The following is a 21,234-nucleotide window of genomic DNA, read 5'->3' as shown; positions in this document are numbered from 1 at the left end:
ACCAAATGAAGGCAGTCCAATGCGTCATCTATCTTTGGAAGAGGGTAAACATCTTTCTTGGTAATGGAATTGAGACGGCAGTAATCCACACAAAATCTCGCAATTACCATCTTTCTTTTTCACAAGTATAACTGGAGCTGCCCACGGGCTGGAGGATTCCTGGATTACTCCTTTCTGAAGCATTTCGTGAACTTGTTCATCAGTAATCTTGCCTAAGTCAAAGATACATAAGTGCTTAGTTAGAATGTTTACTAATGTATGGCACTTGTCCGTGCTGGTTGACTTGCTGATCATAGAATCTTTGAGTCTTCTGAACAAGCACCAACTCGTTTATGTGGAACATCTGCGAGCACGGTGACTGGCGTCGACTTGTGCTCTTTGAAGAAAGAAAGCTTCGTGCCAGTGGGTACCACTGCATTTTCGCATGAAAGGTTGACAATCCATAATTTAAAGCACTGCTGAGCCACAGACACAAGACAATGCGGTATAAAAATGTTCCTCTTCATGCACATTAAATGCGCAGGCTCTACTGCCATGTCGAAGGGCTGATGACTGCTCTAGCACAGCCCACCAGACACAGTGGACAAAGCAGGCACGAGAGTGTCCTCACAGGCATGAAATGCACTGTCCTCGCTTGGAACATCCTGCCTGAGCTTTGTACGAAATGTCACCACCTGTAAACATCTCCCCTGTTGGGCAATCATCTGTGGCACCACACATCTGGGGGAAATCGATACCTATTATAACATCATGTGAGGAGCGGCAGAGAATGGTAAATTCAGTTGTGAAAACTTGACCACCCAGTGACACATGCACAGTGCAACAGGCTGCAACGAATCCTCACTTACGCCACGAAATGTTGCCACTTGGTTCCATTGAAACACCACTTTGCGTCCCAGTAACTTTTTAAAAGCAAGGCTCATCACAGAAACAATAGTAGCACTGTCCACTAACACCATTGTAGACACACCATCAACAAGGACTTTGTTCTTCAACATAACAACAGACGGAGGCATATCTTTTAGCAGCAAATCTCCAGTGACCTCACCTCCATTGGCTGCGCACTCTAGCTTTCCGGTGGTGGTGACCTTGAATGACACCATGGTGAAGGAGATCGGTGCAGTCGAGTAGCAGAAGATGGCGTCACGCTGCGGTCGGAAGCGGGGGAGCAGTTCTGGAAGTTTCCTTGCCAAAAGCTGCTTCCAGAAGGTGATTGCACCATTGAAGGCCATTGGGTGTTGGGTGCTAGGGCTGCAAGTTTATTGTACTGAGGCCTACTTGCACCTGGAAGTTATCTTAGACTGCATCAAACACGCTGGCCTAGTACTCAATTCTAAGAAATGTCACTTCAATGAGCGGCAGACATTGGTGCTTGGCCATCTTGTAGACAAGGATGGTATCAGGCCTGACCCGCAAAAGAAAGCAGCTGTTGAAGTGTTTAAGCCTCCTCGATCTGTTAGAGAGCTTCATAGTTTCCTAGGCCTCTGCTCTTATTTCTGCCAATTTATACCCACTTTTGCTGATGTTGCCTATCCCCTGACTGGTCTGCTGCATGAGGACACCGCTTTTGATTAAACTCATGAGTGTGACACTTCTTTTTGTTGACTGAAGTTCCTACTGACAACGGGCCCCATTCTTCAACATTAGACCCAGCTGCACCGACAGAGATCCACACCAATGCAAGTGATGTGGGCAGCGGTGGAGTCCTCATTCAACGATGTGACCAGAAAGAGCACGTCATTGCTTGTGCGAGTCGCACGCTAAGTAAGCCTGAACGCAATTACACCGTTATGGAGCAAGAATGCCCAGTGGGCATTTTTTCTGTGCAGTGTTTCCGCTCGGATGTGTATGGCCATCCATTCACAATTGTCACGGATCATCATTCGTTGTGCTGGCTTGTCAACCACTGTGATCGCTCTGGTCATCTCGCACGCTGGGCTCTACGTCTCCAGGAGTAAAACTTCAGTTTCATACAAGAGTGGTTGCCAACATTCTGATGCAGACTGCCTTTTGAGAATGTCACTAAATATGACACTTTGTGATGCGGATAACTTTGACCACATTGCTTCTTTAGTGCCAGCATTCCTTGATAAAGAGACCTTTGAGAAGGAGCAGCGAGAAAGCCTCAGCCTACAACTGCCTTTAGTGCTGTGCATGACTCCACAACAACCTGAGGCTTTTGTGTTCATGATGGCCTCCTCTACAAAAGTAATTTCGCAACCACTGGTGCCTACTTCTTTCTTGTTTTTCCGGAGAAGCTATGCTCCACTATTCTGCAGGCCATGCACAACGATCCTACCTCCGAACATCTAGGAGCAGCACGTACGTTTTATCGTGCCCAAGAGCGGTTTTACTGGCCCCGAATGTGTTGGTCGACTGAAATGTATGTGGCCAATTGCGATCAGTGTCAAGCCCACAAGCACTTAACTACCACACCAGCCAGACTCCTACAGCCACTGATGCCTCCTAGCTCTTCTTTCTCCTTTCCCCGCTCATCGAAAGGAAACAAAACCATTGGATCATTGTAGCTGCCAATCATATGACCCAGTGCTGCAAGACCAGCCACCACCAGCCAAGTTTCCCTTTTTCTTCTGAACTGGATCATTCTTCGTCACGGCCCTCCTCGAGTCATCATCTGTGACCGCAGCCGCCAGTCTACTGCAGATGTCGTAGAAGAGCTTCTTTGATTGTGTGCTTCCAGCTTTCGCCATTCAACACCATATCACCTGCTAACAAATGGGCTGACTGAGCGTAGCAACTGCACGCTGGCAAACATGTTGTCCATGTACATCGCATCATACCATTAAGACTGGGATGAAATTTTGCCCTTTAACACTGCAAAGTACGAAACTACTGGCTACAGCCCGTTTTTCCTCCTCTACACTCGTCCACCACGCCACACGCTGTACACCATATTTTCTTTCTCAACCCATGACGACCTCTCCATCGGCGAGACTCTGTGTCTCGCTGAAGAAGCTCGACGCTTGGCCCGCATGCGTACTCTGGCTTCGCAAGACCGGTCAAAAGCATGGTACGACAGGCACCATCGGGATGTCACCTATTCTCCGGGGGATCTAGTCTTGCTGTGGTGTCCGGTGCACAAACGTGGTCTGTATCAGAAACTTCTCGCCAGCTATAATGGCTTGTACATTGTTGTTGACAAGTTCAGTGAGATAAACTATCGACTGGCACGTCTCACCGCAACTGGACGATGCTCCGCCAAGACTGAGCTTGCACACGTCTGTCGTCTGAAGCCCTTCACTCTGAAAACTTAACTGACTTGCCCAGCAAGCTTCGTCTAGGAGGGGAGAAATATTACGGTAAAAGTAGCACACGAGTGGAAGAAGTGTGGGCAGAGAACACAAGTAAGAGGCGAACGACGTTTTGCCCCGTCTCAGGCTCACCTTGATTCCTTTTAAATAAAGCCTGTTTCTTTCGAGACGTAACAATATTATTGATATGCCATATACCATAAGGTGCATTTCTTCATTTTTATGTCTGCACAGAACTTTACTGTTTGCAAGTTGAGGAGTGCACTTGCAATTGTGGCAGTGTATAGAAAGGTTAGATGGTGTTTCACTGGTCAACAAACAATCATGCTCAGTTAGTCAGTGTTATGTTTAGTCAACCTCTATTTGATGCAATGGCCTGTGTGCCCTACATAAAAGTGATTGCAGCTAAAAGGAACTTCATAAACTAGTACGCCTATGTGGCATTTGACAAACTTTGTGGTATGCTTTACATAACACCTGTCAGATCATTTTCTTGCTGTTCAACTGCTCTTTTTCTTTCTGCACGGTGGTGCATATATTTTCTAGATTATTGCCAGCCAACAAAATAATCATCGTATGGGCTGTCAACATACCTCTGCTCGTATATTTCCAAATTGAGAATGGTCTAATGCATTTAACTGGTTATTAGTGGTTCTTATGAACAAAATCACTAACATTTAGGCACGTGCATGTACTCCGACAGTCTACAGGTGCATTCTTCTGCTGTTCCCATAACAAAGCGCACTGATGGAAGCTTGTGTTGTGCATGGCCAGATGCTGCCTACAGTAGCTCTTCTCTGAAGTCGCTGTTGTTGTTCCGAGGGCTTTACACTTCCCTCTATTTGTGTGTGTGTCTGATGGTGCCTACTGTGCTTATCACAGTGGGGTGGACATTCGGGGACAGCCTTTCCTAATATATTTACAAACGTGAGCGAGTGCCCACCAATGTTGCCGAGCTACCTGGTCACCATGTTGTTCCTGGAACCTTGCCTTTTATTAAAAGAAAAAGAAAAGCCTGTTCTGCTACAGCAAAACCTTGGTTGGAGGTAGATTAGATGTCCACTTTGTTCCGAGGGTGCAGTGCAAGGAAAGAAGCGTGTAGAACACACATTAGGAGAAAAGCTACAGTCAGGTAGAGTTAACAAACTGCCATTCAGCATAATCACAAGGACAACATCCTTTTTTGATGCTTCTTGTCTGTCATTACAAAATGCTGTAAACTGGTTTACTTTTAATACAAAGATACATGCGACAATACCACGGCTGTTGGTCCACTAACCAAGAGGCAGCCTTGCTCAGATGTGTACCCATTTATTAGATTACAATTAGCATATCTATTTGCAATTAGCATATTAAAACTATTGATGTCTGTACTAAGGGTTCAAGCTAATAAAGCTTGAACCCTTAGTACAGTAAAGTAGTCTCTTCGCTGCTTTTTTTTGTGCTGGACTAATGTCATTATTCTGCACCTGTGTTTCAGTTGTCCATGGTTATATGATAGCCTTCACATGTGAAATGAGAGTGCCCGGAGCGCCACCTTGTTTCTAGCAAACTATTTGGTGAAAAGTGTCTATAGGCTTTTGCACTGAGATGAAAGAACACCACTCTAGGGAACTGTTGCGCGCATTTATAAAGTACCTGTGCTGCTTCTGTCCTTCAAGCTTTTGTGAGCATAGCGGTGATGCCCAGGGAGCTGTCATTGGAAAGGCCTATTGGTGGCAATGTTTTCCTTGCCATGCATTTCTTGGTTCCGGGCTGCTTGAGGATTTTTCTGGCAAGCTTTCTGGCTAGGCCATGCTGTTGTACCTGGAAGGTCGATCGCATGGCTGTTGCTGCTGTGGATCACCTGGATCTGTGTGCAGCTGACAGCTGTTGCATGCAATACACATGCAGGTATCTTCCATTTTCGCTGGTGATGTACTTTGAGCTGATCAGCTGCTATGCGGGGGGCTCGGAGCAGCTTGTCCAGCGGCTCATCAACGAGCAAATGCCACTGCGGGGTCCCCCCATCTGCTGTGTGCTGTGGTGCTGCCCGACACCTTCTTTCTCCAAGTGAGGCCAGCTCTCCTTATTGCTTAAACAATGTAGTTTGTCAAGTGTCACATACAAAAATTTAATGACGTTACTCATTTAATTAGGTTTGCTGCACCACACCTGCCTTGAGAGAACACTAGAAAAACTTTGTCAGTTTATACTGATAACATATTCTTTGAAAACTAAATGTTTGTTAACTTTGTGTCAATGGGTTGATTATTTTTAATAACCAACCCACAAACACAAAATTGAAATGAAATGAAAGTCAACGTTTCATTCTTTTACATTTTTTTTTGCCATAACCCCAGTGCCAGTATGTCAGTGCGATATCAGAGGTTTCAAAGCATTTTATCATATTAGGGTTGTTGTGGTGCAGTAAATTTCTTAAAATTCTGTAAGTTTAGTCTTTGGCTCCATTAGTATACAGCGTAGTGCATTTTCCCCTATAAAAGTTAAGTAGGCTCGAGCAGATGGCATCAAAATCCGTGTCAAGATATTATCCATTTCTATGGTGCAGCCAAAAGGACTGAGGTAGATAACATTTTGTTTGTTGACGGTGCCATAAAGCTAGATTTGTAAAGTGGTATTAGTAAAACTAATAAAATAAAATTAAGAAAGTACCGGTACATGAGTCAGGCAGCCACTTTGATCCTTCCAACTATTGCCCCATTTCTCTAACAAGCATTCCCTGTAAACTCCTAGAACATATAATATATTTGCAAATAGCATGTCATCTTGGTGATCACTTCTTCCTTTTTCACAATGAGCACAGTTTCCGGCCTGGTTTGTCATGTGATACACAGCTTTTTGAATTTATTACTGAACTTCACCTGAACTTAGACTCACCACTTCAAACAGACATCATATACTTAAGACTTTGCCCAAGCATCTGACTGTGTTCCCCATCAGCGGCTTTTGGCCAAACTTTCAGGCCTCGGTCTCGACCCTCTCGCATTGTCATAGATTCATTGCTTTCTGACTAATCACTTCTAGTACACAGCTGTTGGAAATCATTGTTCAACCACTGCTAGTATCATCTCTGGAGTACCACAGGGGTCTGTCCTCAGTCCCCTTCTCTTTCTCATCTTCATAAACGACCTTCCTAATGGAATTTCATCCTCTATACGACTTTTTGCAGACAACTGCATAATGTATCGTCGCGTTACAGACCAACAAGACCTTGCAATGCTTCAAAAAGACTTACACTTAATAGAACCCTGGTGTTTCAATTCTTTAATTAAACCTAACATCTCCAAATGGAAAGTTATGCAGGTATCCTGTAAACACTCTAACAAAGCTCACCCGTACTCATGAAACTTGACAGCCCTATCCACTGTCGAATCATGTTGCTATCTCGGTATAACTATTAACAGCAAGTTGACCTGGTCTAACCATACCACAAAATTGGCTACTGATACCTGGTTAAGTCAGGCGTACCCTTGCCCTGTGCCCCTCATCCACAAGAACATTAGCTTATGAAACTTTCATTCGAAGTAAACTCGAATACGCCCCAGCTGTTTGGAGCCCGCACAAAGCTTACTTAATTAACGTATTGGAATCAATACAAAATCGTGCCGCTAGATTCATCATTTCCAGGTACAGCCGTGAAGAAAGTGTCAGTGCAATTAAATCATCCCTAGGAATCAAACCATTGGTGTTCCGTCGGAAAATTGCAAAGCTGTGCCTTTTCCACCGACTATATTATAACTTCCTTCAACTACATGGAAAGCTTCTAATCCCGCCAACCTGTACATCTCGTCGCCTTTTTAACTCTTGCTGCATACATTGCTTGCCATGGTTCAACATTTTCCTTTAATAAATCATTTTTGCCTAGCGTCAATGTAGAGTGAAACAATTTACCACATAGAGTTGTCAACGAATGCAACTCCATTATCTTGAACAGCTGACTGGTCACCTCGAATCCTAACCTTATTGTGACTTTACTGTGTTTTCGTTGTTTTGCGATTGCCGTTTCACATTGTGACTGTTCTGCTGATTTGCTTTTGCATTGTGTTCAGTGTGCCTGTTATTATTTTTTTTCCTGTTCTCATGTGAATCCACAGGCTGAGTTTTGTAGGAAACTGTAACAATACCTTTGTTTCTATTTTTATGTTCTGTACCCCCCGCCCTCCCCTGTGTAATCCTTAAGGGAAAATAAATGATGATGATGATGATGACGACAATGATTTGTTCCTTTCATGGTGCACATTGCTGCCTTTTGACAAGTTTATGTGAGTGGATGCATGTGTATTTTTTCTTTTCTCTTGTCCTTTGATTTCTTGTTTTATATAGAACATGCAGTAGCATATCAAACCTTTCGTTTGGCGAACCCCTTCACCTATAGCATTAAAATTTATCTCATCGGCACGCACATGTCATTAGTGATTGATATTACGGTTTTGTTGTGATACATTCTTGGAATATACAAATTATGTACACGGTGGGTGGGCTATGTGGTGTCAATAAAGTATGATAGCAGTGTGTGTTTGAGAGACGATTGTTAGGCTAGCAATCGGGCACAATGCAGCAACAATAATATTCTGCCTCTTGCTTGCTCTTGCTCCGCCTCTTGCTAACTCTTGCCTTTGCTTAGAATTGTTGATGAATTCGACTTCGCCCTACCATCTGCTAGCGCCCTGGTTAGCTCAGATGGTAGAGCGGCTGCCCCAGAAAGGCGGTGGTCCCGGGTTCGATTTCCAGACCAGGAGGAATTTTTCTTCAACTGCGAGGTTTTTTCTTTTGAGGAACTCGTATGGGTTTCTTTTGTAGCAATTTGCTACATTTGGGTGGATGTCTCATTTTCCCTTTATTAATTACTCCTCTCCACCTTGCGGGTTTCTACAGAACTATTACGTCAATATTCTGAGCAGTTTAGCACACAGGATGCAACCGCAAAATATTCTTTGTTAAGGCAAAAGCCGTAAGTAGCTGAATCGCAGGGATCGGTGATTTCGCCGATGCTGTTCAACCTGGTAATGAGCCAAAAAGCTCGCGGACATCGAAGGCACACCATCTACGTGGACGATATCACGCTGTGGGTGACCGGTGGCAGCGACGCCCACATTAAGGGTGCGCTGCAAGCCGCCATCGACGCAATAGGAGACGAGCTGGAAGGCACCGGACTGGGATGTTCGCCGAGCAAATCGGAGCTTCTCATACTCCCACCTACCAAAAACAGTAGAGGCAAGACCAGACAACGCGAATATGAAAAAATCAGAATCGTAACCAAATCCGGCAACATGATCCCCAAGGTTGGCAAAATTAGGATCCTAGGCATGGTCATTGAAAAGCACGGAAGAAGCGGTGAAACCATCACCCGTCTCATGGCAAAAGCAGCCAATGCGATTCGACTCCTCAAACAAGTCACTTCCCAGAAGGCTGGCATGAGAGAGGATCCGCCTAATTAGGCTCGTCCAATCCTTCATCATCAGCCACGTCGCGCACGTCGCAGCCTACCACAGATGGCTGCCACACGAACGTAACAAAATCAACGTGATCGTCAGAAGAGCGTAGAAGACGGCGCTGGGCCTGTTCGAGTCAACGAGCACGACCCGCTTTTTACAACTCGGGATACACAATACGCTTGAAGAAATAGCCGAAGTGCAACGGACCTCTCAACTGGAGCGGCTGTCCATGACCAAAGCCGGGAGGAAGATACTGGAAGACATGGGAATAGGACGCTCGAACGAGGTGGAGGTGAAGCTCCCCGTCCCCGAAGAGGTCCGACGCGAGACCACAATCGACCCCATACCGAAGAACACGAATCCCGGGTTCAACAAGGGACGAAGAGCGGCGAGGGCCAAGGCTCTTATCGACCAGCACGCCAACAACGAGCACGCGCGATACGTGAGCGCGGCCAAATACCAGTGGAATGCCTTCGCAGTGATCGTCATAGAGGCGTCAACCGGCGCCACGAGGACGGCAGCAAGTGAGAAGCGCCGGAGCAGATTGAGCGGAACGAGCGGAGGAGGTAGCCATCGCCCTGGCCATCGCCGACGCAGACTGCCACACGGTGGTGAGTGACTCGAGACAAGCGGTGCAAAACTTACCCAAAGGCCACATCTGCAGGGAGGCCGAGCGCGTACTGCGAGCGGCCAAACTACAAGACAGAAAAGTAAGACTGAAGTGGTTCCCGGCACACGCGGGCGACGCGTCGGAACGCAATAAGAACCACAATGAGACGACACACGCCGTGGCGCGAGCGCTAACCAACCGTGCCCCGGCGACAGACCGTCCGACGTGGTTCAAAAACAAGGACCACATGACGGACTACTACGAAATCACGGAGGCCTACCCCATGGCTCGCAGTGACTCGCCCGCCCCTGCACCCAAGGCCGAGTTGAGCGCGCAGGCGGTACTACTGTGACAGCTCCAGACCGAATCGCTACCAAGGCCGGGGCTGATGCATCGTATGTACCCAGAGACATATCCGACCGATAAGTGCAGACTCCACCGGAGAGAGACGGCAAATTACATGCACATCTTGTGGGACTGCGTTAACAATCCAGAAGAAGCAAAATCAAGAACGATCCCACTGCGGCTCGAGGCAGCCGCGAAGAGCTACGACCAAGACGAACAGCTCAGGACCATCCAGCAGGTCCTCGGGGCGCTCGAAAGGCAGGGACCCAGTGAGCTGCAACGGCGAACAGAGACCCGCGCAGAGTAATGGTGACTTCGTGGATGACGTAGGCCCTTGTAGAGTCGTGCGAGAGCCCAACTGCATCAACTGCAGGCACAAATAAAATTGGCTCCAATCCAATCCAATTGCAATGGCTCATACCTAAGCAAGCAAAGATGAATATGAATATAAATGAAAAAAAGAAAAGAAAGGAAAAAACGAAAGAAAGAACGAGGAAGGAACCAAAGAAAGAAATACAGAAAGAAAGAGAGAATGAAAGAAGGAACAAAGGAACCTTTAGGTAGTGCATTAGGTACTTGCATGTGTTGCTGAGGAGCTCGACCTACAACACCATACATTCACTTCAGACGACGACTCGTTATGTCTTGCAAGAAGGCTGACCTCTCTGATCGTATAGCTTTCGCCTTCACGTGTTACAGGAGTGTAGCATGCTGTAACTTTTTTTGCTGCAAGTTGCTTATGTCTTTACTACACTGATGTTCTGATGCTTAAGGTTGCTCGTATTTTAATGCGACAGCGTTAAGGAGCTCGTGTCGCAGAAAAGCCGGTGTCGTCGGTGTCGGCGGCGTTGGCCGTAAGCGAAAAGTCCCGGAAGGCAATTCATAAATAAAAACAACTTGCAAGATGGGCTGGGTGGGAATCGAACCAGGGTCACTGGAGTATGAGACGGAGACGCTACCGCTCAGCCATGAGTTCAATGGTTCAAAGCGGGACAAAAGCGCCTCTAGTGAATGTGTTGTTGCCTTAGAAACGTGCCGTAGAAAGTTATACTGTGGTGTACCTCTGTAATTATGAGCATGTCAATTACAGAAGTCACAGTTAAACAAGTTGCGAAGTACGTTTCCGCTACATTTCTTCTGCGCTTGGTGCACATGCAGAGCCATCTTGCGACAAACACAGAGGACCCCCTCCTCGCAATGTACGGCACTGCCCCGACAGGTGGCGCGCCATTCGCCTGCTTCTCCCCTTTGTCTCGAGTGAGCGCATTGGGGCCATGCGGGGATTGGTGCGAGGATGCCCCAATACTCTTGGATTTAATAAGTTTTCTCGCTCTCTCCCCTTCCAACTTCCAGCATGTGTCACTCGAACCCACGTGTTTAGCCTACGTGGCTCCTCTTTTCGCTCACAGCGCGATTCCTAGGTGCAGCGTCCGATGCGGGACGCCTCTGACGTGATTGCTGTGCCGTAGCGCGTCTGGTGGGAAAGCGTCCCCTGCGATGTGTGCCGTGCTGCTGGCGAGGAGTCATGCGTCTGCGTGGTGCTCCTAAGCGAGATAGAGGACGAACCCATCGAGGCGTCAGCCCCATGATCGCGTCCGCCTTCATGGCGTGTCGCGGTCCAGCTGTACGTGCCGATCATGACCTTTGGCTTGCGTAGATCGTTTCTCCCTCCGAGACATCGAGTTCTTTGGTTCGTTCCGTTTGCTCAGGTGTATGTTTCGTTGCTGCGCCGAACGCTGCGTTGCTCGGCGCTTACCACGTGATTGGTGGGTGCAAAGTTCGATGCGGGGCGCCTCGTAAGGGATTGCTACGCCGTAGCGCATTGTCTTACACCCCTTGGCAGGTCGACGGGAATGCTTTCGCATTCCACTATTGAAGGCGAAGCTCAAGCGTCCTCCAATTTTTATTACAGAACTTTAACTTTGCATTCCTGTTTTCAATAATTACTGTATTTTTATGTCGCAGTATTTTGTTCATATGTTTTTTCCACTCCCCTGAAGTGTACTGTGTGCATTAGTATGTTTTAATTAATTGGTTAATCAAAGACCCTCCTTATTGACATTACAGGCAAAGGTATGCTGTCCTACGGGTGGTGGTCTACCAGCTGTTCTTCATCCCCCTGATTCTGGTCACCATCATCTTTGTATGCACGCTCACAGGCATCCATGAAGGGGATAAGGTGCGTGTACCTTATTCATGTAGTGTAGGAACCTGGCTCAATAAAGGGACTGAGCAGAGACAAAGATGAGCACTCACAAGTGCTTATATTGTCAGGACCAGGGGCGTAGCCAAGGGGGGGGTGGCTTATGGGGCTTCAGCACCCCCCCTCCAAAATTTTTCGCACTAGCTGTCATGCCCCGCCGACCAAAACAACCACCGGCCTCGGAAATCATGCTCTATTTTGCCTAGAATGTCCTTTTCACGCTCGAAAAGACATTTTAGCGCGAAAATTGCGCAATCGGGCTGGACTTCGCGGCAACGCCCATGCACCGGAAGTCACATATTCTAACGCCAAGGAGCTCCATCCGAGCACAAAGTTTCAGAGGCGTTTGGATGGCGAGCGGGCTCGTCGCGACATTTCGCAGAGGCTGCGGAATCTATAGGGAGTGCTTGGATTTAAATTATGAAACTTTATGGGTATAAAGTTCTCATAAACTTTTGATGCGAAAGGCGCATTGACATTTCCAAAGTTGTGCTTTAGATATTGAATTCCGGAACTATGTGAGTTTAATGTTGGAGCACTATAACGTAAAACTATTCCAAACATTTCTATTCCTAAATTCAGCAATCAGCCCTCTGCGATTGGAAAAATACTTTTTTTGGACCACTCCCATTTCACCTGTCCCTCACACGACATCATGAAAAGCGCATAGGTCCCTATCTGATATGGTGTGTACACAATGATTATGCATGATTTGACCAAACAAAAGAAAAATACTTATTTCTGATTCGACGCCTTTTCTCCATTACCCCTTGGCTACTCCTCAAAAGTTTTCGGGCTGCACCCACTTCACCTGTCTCTCACGCGACGTAACAAAACTGCAAAAACTCACCGCATCAAAGTGACGTGTACGCGTTAAAGATTCATTAATATGCCGCACAAAACTGAATTTTCTTCTGAATAGCCGCAGGCTGCCCCATTCCGAAAGAAATAAAAGATGGCTGTCGCCGATCGCTCAGGCACTGGACTCGCACCTGCCGGAGAGCATGGGTTTATTTGCGTGTAATAAAGGTTTTTGCGTATCCGTGTAACATTTTCAAGCACTTTCGGCACGTTTACGACCTCATTCTGCCTACTATTCTTTGCTGATGATCCATTTAAGCGTCATTGTTAAGCTTCCGTTGCATGCAGCCGCTATTGTCGATGAGCCACCGCAAGCTAAGTAATGGAGAGCGGACCAATAGCATATGTCGGCACCACCCTCTTCTCCAGTTATCAATTTTCAGTGCAGTGGCTCGGCCCCATCGAATCCATCTCCACTTGAGCGTGCTCCTCGCCTCTTGTTAGCCAATTAGATAAGTCAAGCTGCTCGATGTAGGAAATGTTATTCGTTTTTCAAACAAAGAAAAGTGACCTATGAACGAGGAGAGCATTTGATTGGTCTGTTCAGACAACCCTGTGGGTGACTGCCCGATGCTTGCGTCGATGGTTACGCAAATTTGACGTCAGGAAATTGGAATAAAAACATATTGGAATAGTTTTACATTATAAGGCCCTCGTTATAAACATATGACGCCAAAGGTGCATTGACTTTTCTAAAGTCGTATATCGGACCATACAACGAGACAAGCGAAATCAACACACTATCAGACAAGCTGACAAAGCACGCGGCAAGGTCCAATGAGACGAAGCGTTGTGGTGGTTCATTTGTGCCGTCATGCCACAGAAAATAATAACATTTCTTTTCATCTACGCCAAAGCATCCATGTCAGACACTAAAGCCAGCAAAGGTAACTACGTTCGTACTTATTTTTCTACTTGGACTTTATTCGCGAGGATACACCGAACCTCTTCAATTTGCTTGTTCTCAATGCGTGCGTGCTGCCAGAGCCAGCCAGAGCGCATACGTTTTTCGCATGTTACCCCGACCACCAGCAACACGTCTATTTGCCTTGTTTGACGCATCATATATAGTGACTTTTTCTTAGATACGTATATTTATTGGAGACTTATACGTATATTTAAATATCTTGTTGAGAGGTTTTGTGTATATGTGCAGTGAACTTTGTTTGCAGTGACACTTTTTTGCCCTTTATCAAGATGTTACTTCGCATTTGTATATTCCATTGTATCTTCGCATTTCTAATGTACGAAGGCGAGCCAAATGAAAGTGAGCCCACCCACCCTGCGCAATAATGGCTCAGTTCATTATCTGCGAGGCATGCACGTGGCACACAGGCGTCTCTTATTTACAAAAGCGACACGCAGGTGTAAGGATCAAGGTTCTTTAATGCTCTCATACACTGGCTTGAACATGTTTGTGTGACATAATTGACACTCCAAAATTTGAACAGCATGGTGTCATGAGGTTTTTGACAGATGAAGGTGTTTCCCAAAAAGAAATTAGTCACCGTATAGCTGCACTGTACTTTGAACATTGCATTTCATTGGCCACTGTGAAGCATTGGAGCAAACGGTTCAAAGAAGGACGTGAAAGTTGAAAAGACGATCCAAGACCACGCAGGTCATGGCCACCGTACAACCACCCCCAACACAATTGCAAAGGCTGGCTAGACAAGAACGGAGGATATGCATAGATGAATTGGCAGGGCTTGTGAACATCAGTCACAATTCGGGTCAAACCATAATTCATGAACGTCTCGGTTATCGGCTCTCGTGTGCGCAATGGGTTCCCAAGATTTTGAACTGCCGCCAGAAGGCGGAGAGATTCGGCACTCTTGACCCATCCAATCCGGTATCACGATGATGGTGAGCACTTTTTGTCAGCAACTGTGACCGGGGACGAATCATGGTGCCACTACTACGAGCCTGAAACACGACAGCAAAGCTTACAGTGGAAAGATTTGAATTCATCGTCGCCCCCAAGAAAAGCAAATGTTGTCATTTCTGCTGGAAAGGTGTTGTTGACTTTTTTTTCGATCGTCAGGGGCCATTGTTGTATCGAATTTGCTAAACCTGGAGAGGCTATTAATCGTTCCCCATATTGTGAAACGTTGGATTGGCTGCTTGTCGCAATCAAGAACAAACGACGTGGAAAATTGAGGAATGGGGTCATCTTGCGCCACGACAATGCCCGTTCCCACGTCGCTGATGTGGTTAATACAAAACTGGCAAAGTTCAAGTGGGAAACGCTTCAAAATCCGCCATACATCCCAGTCTTGTCGCCTTGCAACTTCCACATTTTGGAGCATTTGAAAGAAAAAAACAGCTTAAGGGAATTAAGTTCGTGTCAGACGATGACGTGAAAAAGTCGGTTACAGACTTTTTTTGAAACAGCAACCCAAGGAGTTTTATCAGACGGGAATCATGCAACTCGTTAGTCAGCGGGACAAATGTCTAAATCCTCATAGAGACTACTTTAGAATAAAGTACCCCGTTTGTCATATATTTGCAATGGCTCACTTTCATTTGACTCGTCCTCGCATATTTTGCAGAACTTCTGCTTTCTATATGTGCTCTCTATTGCGACTATTATTTCGGAGCAATTATCACAATACACAACAGGTGGCAGCTGCTCCTGCGCAATACATTCTAACAAAGGACAGCGTCAGTGAGATTTTTCCCTGGTCGTTGCATACGTACAAAAATGTAAACAAGGTTCTTGAATGTCAGAGAGAGAGAGAGAGAGATGCAAATGTGAGAAAGGCAGGGAAGCTAACAAAGTTCTTTTTAAAATATTTGTACTCAACTTGTTCATTTCATGACCTTTGCATTTTTCATATCAGAGCCATGCACGGCTTTGCTGGTTTCAAACTGATGTAGTTTTAAAGTTTGTGTGATATTTGCTTTACTTCTTAAATATACAGAAAACATAGAAGCATTGATATCAATTATTATGGGCACAATTTTTGAGACTTACGAGTATATTCTTTTATGAAAAAAATCATATTTTACTTGTCTTGATAGTGCGTAGCGTTCAAGAATTCGTTTGCAGTATCTTTGGCAATGGCAACGCGGCTGTTATTAATGTTTAATGTATTTCATCCCTCGATAATTTCTATAAGGAGGAGGCCGAGCTGCAAAGTAAGCCCCCCCCCGAATGAAGTTTCTGACTACGCCACTGGTCAGGACATATGTACAGCACTCCTGCAACTGCGCACATAAGTCACCACTTCTTTCCTGAATGCTTGATTGTGACATACACTCTTTGTCAAAATTGTACGGTCTACGTTTTCTGTGGCTGCCAGGCTGACTGCAGTCTATCTAAGGGAGTTCCTGTGGTATACCATAAGTTTCAACACTTGTGGGGATGCGAGACTTTTACACGTCCCCTGATATGTTGCACAAAGCGTGTGTGACCATCTTGGCCAGCTTTTCTGAAGGGTGTTTTCTCTCATAATGAAATGGTATGCATACACAGTCTTGGACATGTCTGTCAAACTCAACTTTTGATGAGTTACACAGATTCTTAAAGTGCTTTAATGCTTGTTCCAGTGTAGCTGGGAGAGCTGGAGAGACCTGCACCAGACATGCATTATTGATTTGCCCAAACCTTTGCACCTGTGTTCTTGCTTGTTTGCCATAGGAAAGGGCATATATGAACTTAAGTATCTGCTTCAAAAAGAGTGGACGCGAAAAAAAAAATATATATATATATATATATATATATATATCTATGTACAATGGGCAGCGGACCACAAAAGTTTATATATGCTGAAATATTAGAAGAAGCTAAATGTCTTCGCAGCTGTCACAACGCAGCCTGTTATTCACATTTCCAGCCTCCACTAGTATGTGTGAATGACATTTTTACTTGCTACTGTTACAGGCTGTTTGGAAGTTCAATGTTTTCTGATATCCTGTGGTCTATAAACTTTTGTGCTTGACTGTCATAAGGGGCCCATCTTGCATTGACATCACGAAAACTATGAAATATGTTTGTATTGTCCAATTAAAATTCAATTAAATTAACATTAAGGGAAGAAAAATTAAATTAGAAGTGGTCCCGGGTTCGAGTCCTGGACCAGGACGAATTTTTCTTCAACTGCGAGGCTTTTCTTTCGAGAAACCTGTATGGGTTTCCTTTGTAGCAATTGCTGTGAATGGGTGGATGTCTGATTTTTCTTTTATTAATTACTTCTCTCCACCTTGCGGGTTTCCGCAGAACTATTACGTCAAACTCTTGCTTTTACTTCAAGTTGTTGACAAATTTGGCTTCGCCCTGCCATCTGCTGGCCGCCTGGTTAGCTCAGATGGCAGAGCGGCTGCCCCAAAAAGGCAGTGGTCTCGGGTTTGAGTCTCGCACCAGGATGAATTTTTCTTCAACTGCGAGGCTTTTCTTTCGAAGAGCCCGTATGGGTTTCCTTTGTAGCAATTGCTACGAACGGGTGGGTGTCTGTTTTTTTTCTTTATTAATTATTTCCCTCCACCTTGCGGGTTTCCACAGAACTATTACATCAAATTAAGAGAAATGATTAAGAAAGATTGATAGTGCAAATGGAAGTCTGCTAAATGGTATTTTATGAAAGGTATCAGCAGTGTGATGTGTGCAAAAAGAAGAAAGAAAGAAATAAGAACAACCTATTACCATGAAATGAAAGAAAATAGTATTTTGGAATTAATACTTTATCAGTCTGAACTGATTTAGTGTTTCTCCTTTAACATGCCTCTTTTAGCGTATTAGTGAAAAGGAGCTGCACGTGAAACAACTGAGGCAGCAGCAGGAGCGATTTTCTTTCTTTGCAGATGGAGGCGACCAATGCGTCCCCATACCTGATGCTCCTCCAGGCGGGATCCTTCCTTCTGGGCACGTACGGCTTTGTCATCTTTGTCAAGCTGGCCTCGCGGCCCCTGCCTCCGCAGCTGCTGCTGCGGCGCAAGTTCACTGTACTGCACCTGCACTTCACCCTGACGCGGCTGCAGCTAGTTGCATTCAAGGCAGCCGGACTGACGGGCCACCTGCCCTGCGTGCCGCCTCTGGCCTCCATGGTCACGGGAGTCTGTGAGCTCACTCCCCCTTCTCTCCCGCTTCACTCAGGCTGAACGTCCTTACGAGACCCAGAATTGCTACAACAAAGAGAAAGATGAAGTTGCAGCCACTGACAAAGTGAAAAAACAGAGACACTGCATCATTTTTAAAGCAATTAATTAGTTTATTACTTGTTATGTTTGAAGGTAGTAAAAGGCATGAACAATGCAGACGACTGTAGCAGTAACTGCTGTCTAACATGTTGATCATACATTTGGCGACCCAGAAATGGCTGTACTGCACCGACCTTTGTTTATCCTTCCTCCTCGCAGACCTGAGCAGTGCCATGCTTATGGGCCAAGGGTTCATGGTGTCCACCGTGTCCCGCTACTTCTTCCTGCATCCGCCGCCGAGCTCGACTCTGCCACTGCGCCCACCAGCCCCAACGTCAGCCCACGTCAACAGCCATCAGCGATCGTCCACTGTCCCGCAGGCCAACGCACACCAGGCCAGCGCACAGCAGGCCAGTAGCCGATACCTGGCTGCATTCACTTACTGACTCTGAGGGCTAGATTCTAGTCAATGCATAGCAAGTTGGTCAATTGATATGACATGGCAGAGTGTTGGTATGGCCACGAAGTCAAAGTTCACACATGGCTGTGCCATCCGGCGAGTGACAGCAGTGGTTCGTCATCTCCAACAAGGGCAGCTTCCTGCCTGAAAACTAAAAAGGGATGTGCTTAAACCTACTTTCTTGCTCCACGACGAGCAAAGTGCAATGTGCTTGAATTTAGTAGAACTTCTAATCTGGCAACTCAGTCATACTTATTGCCTGCATGAACCTCAGTGCTGCATCGATTATGACAAGATTTTATGGTTGATAATGAGTTATGTGTTGTTACAGCTTCCTGGTATACTTCATCAATCTTTTTTTCTTTTTTTCCATTTTGCGGATGAATGTGTGTGCCTAATGACTCTGTAAAACTGGGTTTTAAAAGGGAATAGAATTTATACACTATGGAGTGCAGGATCTTGTGTCTGGTTTTAAGTTTGGATTCATTTAGAATGGAAAGAATTCGATTTGCTGTAGTTGAAGTAAATCTGAGCAACTACACTAGCTATGTCTTACCTGAGGTGCTAACAAATGTGTTTTGAAAAATGACTGCATGGTTTTGTTGTTGGGTACAACCTTCTCACTGTGATTGCAGTATTTGCACAAATGTATTGCAAGCTTATTTTTATTTTTATTTCCAAAAATGCACCTTGTCCTACATCTGGAATCGTGCTAAATTTCATCTTGTGCACTGAGTCACAGCATTTGAGTATTTTTTTCTTATGCTTAAACTACGGAAAAAATCCTACTTCAGATGTTACGTGATACAGTCAATGTCCAATTTTTTGTACTTCCTAAGGACCGCAAAAACATTTGAAAAATCGGGCGGTCCACGAAAACAAGTGCATGCTTTTAACTGCCCTCAAGGGCTCAAATTATCACAGCCACCTCCGAGGTAGCTTTAAATGCCTGCCAGTATAATTATTAGGCATCTCGGTGCTCGCATTGTGATAGGAAATGGCAGGTGCACACATGTATAATACAGAAACACATTTTATGTTCCATGACAACGGACCCCTTCACACATTGCCATATTGCGGTGTAGCTGACTTTCGGGAACCGACATTATGCAACGTTTTGGACCCATTCCATACTTTCCGCACTTTGACACCATTGGCGAGGATGACGAAGTTGTTGCTAGTGCTGAACAGAGGTGGTGACTTCAATGAATGCCATTTTGGACCTGCAATCACAGCAAAAAGTCCGAAAAGTTGGCCAGCAAAGGGTTTCAATGACCAAAATTTAAGATGTTCTTATACATTGGCTCTATGGGGTACGTGGCATTCCCACAAAGGAGTCTGAATTATCAGGCATGTCTGAAAAAGTGGTTGTTGACTGTATTACGTAAAGGTAACTTTCTGCATGCTAAACATTGATGGCAACGGTGCAAAGGTCACTGCTAGGCTGAGCTGCTCACAGATGGAGCTAAGCAAAGGCAGCATATATAAACAAACGGATCACAGGCATTCGTTTTATAAGAATGTGTGTATGTTTTTGCTGTCTGTGATTTCTGTACCAGGTTTCAAGTCACATTATAACTGCAACAATGTGTCTCCTAATTTTTTAACATGTTAGAGCTGGCCTTTATGCTTGTGCAAGTGTTTCAAGCTATCAGATGAAGTTTAGCACCGGTCCTAGCTTAGATCTATGCTTGGAAAGTTTGCTAAGGAAGTGCAAGAAACAAACATATAAGGCTCAGTAGATGAGTCTTTGTAATCAAACGAGGCATTGTGAAAACCATGCACAACCATTTTTGGAGTCTGTATCTCATCCTGAAATAGACCTGCTGATTGGGCCTAGTGGACTGTGCTAAATAGATATGTAAATTAAATGTCCTCCAATGAATTGGCTATGCAGAAATATCCATTTATTGGATCTTCATTCTAAAACCACATCACCTGGGTGACTTACTTTATGTAGCACTGTGTTTCACAGCAGTACTTGCTTGGTATATCTGTGAGAACTACATTGGTCTTCAGTGGCAACATGATCAAAGCACTTTGGATAGCTGCCTGTAACATAACATGTTCACTGAGAAATGCAGCTAGACTCTTCCTGGTCGCAGTTTGTTTGCCAGACACTCAATGCAGGCACGAATCTGACTACTAAAAAGTACCAAGTAGATTATTGCAGTGTCATTGATACTTCGTTCATGCAAGTTTTTTTTTTTTCACTGTTGTAAACAATGTCTTGTCCATGAGCTTTAAAGTTCAGTTCACATTTTAGACCCAATTTGAAGCTTACAAAATAATATGCAGCCAATATATTTATGAGGTAGAGAAAACAGGCATGTATTATGCCGATGCTTGTGGATAGACATTTTGTGGGCAGTGAGAAATTTGTGGATATGATAAAAATTATATCCCTGTAAAAATTAATTAGCTTACATAACTAGTATTTACAGAACCAGAGAAACTTCGCCATAGGAGTCTAGAAATTTACACACTGTGCATGACCTGCGGAACATATTGCTAGCAGAGTGTTTACATGTTGCAGTTTCTAAATATGATGAATAACAATTGGAACTGCCAGCTGCTTTGATCTCATGTAGCTCTTTGAACTTAATGCATGCCCAATATTTAAAAGTAATATTGAGCTAAAGCCTGCAACCAACATTAATGGTTTCTCCGACCTGGACATGGGCATTAAGCTGCGTTTCTATTATAACACCTATAAAAAAAGATGTTGCACTTACTTCTGCTTTATATGTGCTCAGACTTCACAACAAGATCGCTTTTTTGTGGCCTTCATCATTTAACAAAGTACATGGCATTGTTGCCTGCCTGGTTCATGGGGAAAATGAAAAACCAATGTGGTAGGAAAATTCTGCTTCATCTTTTCATTTTGAGATCACAATATAATTCTA

General features: G+C 45.0%; 1 protein-coding gene across 2 annotated transcripts in view; it reads left to right on the top strand.

Annotated features, from left to right (window-relative positions):
- LOC142589581 (organic solute transporter subunit alpha) overlaps positions 1-20,213 on the top strand; it is a 30,880-nt gene extending 10,667 nt beyond the window's left edge. For both annotated transcript variants that reach the window (XM_075701054.1, XM_075701055.1), the window contains exons 5-8: positions 5,166-5,324; positions 11,733-11,844; positions 17,533-17,788; positions 18,088-20,213. In XM_075701054.1, the coding sequence (XP_075557169.1) occupies positions 5,166-5,324; positions 11,733-11,844; positions 17,533-17,788; positions 18,088-18,314 (754 nt within the window). In that variant the 3' untranslated portion in view covers positions 18,315-20,213. The remainder of the gene's footprint in view (positions 1-5,165; positions 5,325-11,732; positions 11,845-17,532; positions 17,789-18,087) is intronic.
- The last annotated feature ends 1,021 nt before the right edge of the window (positions 20,214-21,234 follow it).

The sequence above is a fragment of the Dermacentor variabilis genome, chromosome 8 (assembly GCF_050947875.1).
Source record: "Dermacentor variabilis isolate Ectoservices chromosome 8, ASM5094787v1, whole genome shotgun sequence".
Classification (NCBI taxonomy): domain Eukaryota; kingdom Metazoa; phylum Arthropoda; class Arachnida; order Ixodida; family Ixodidae; genus Dermacentor; species Dermacentor variabilis.
This window is presented reverse-complemented; position numbering and strand designations above follow the sequence as displayed.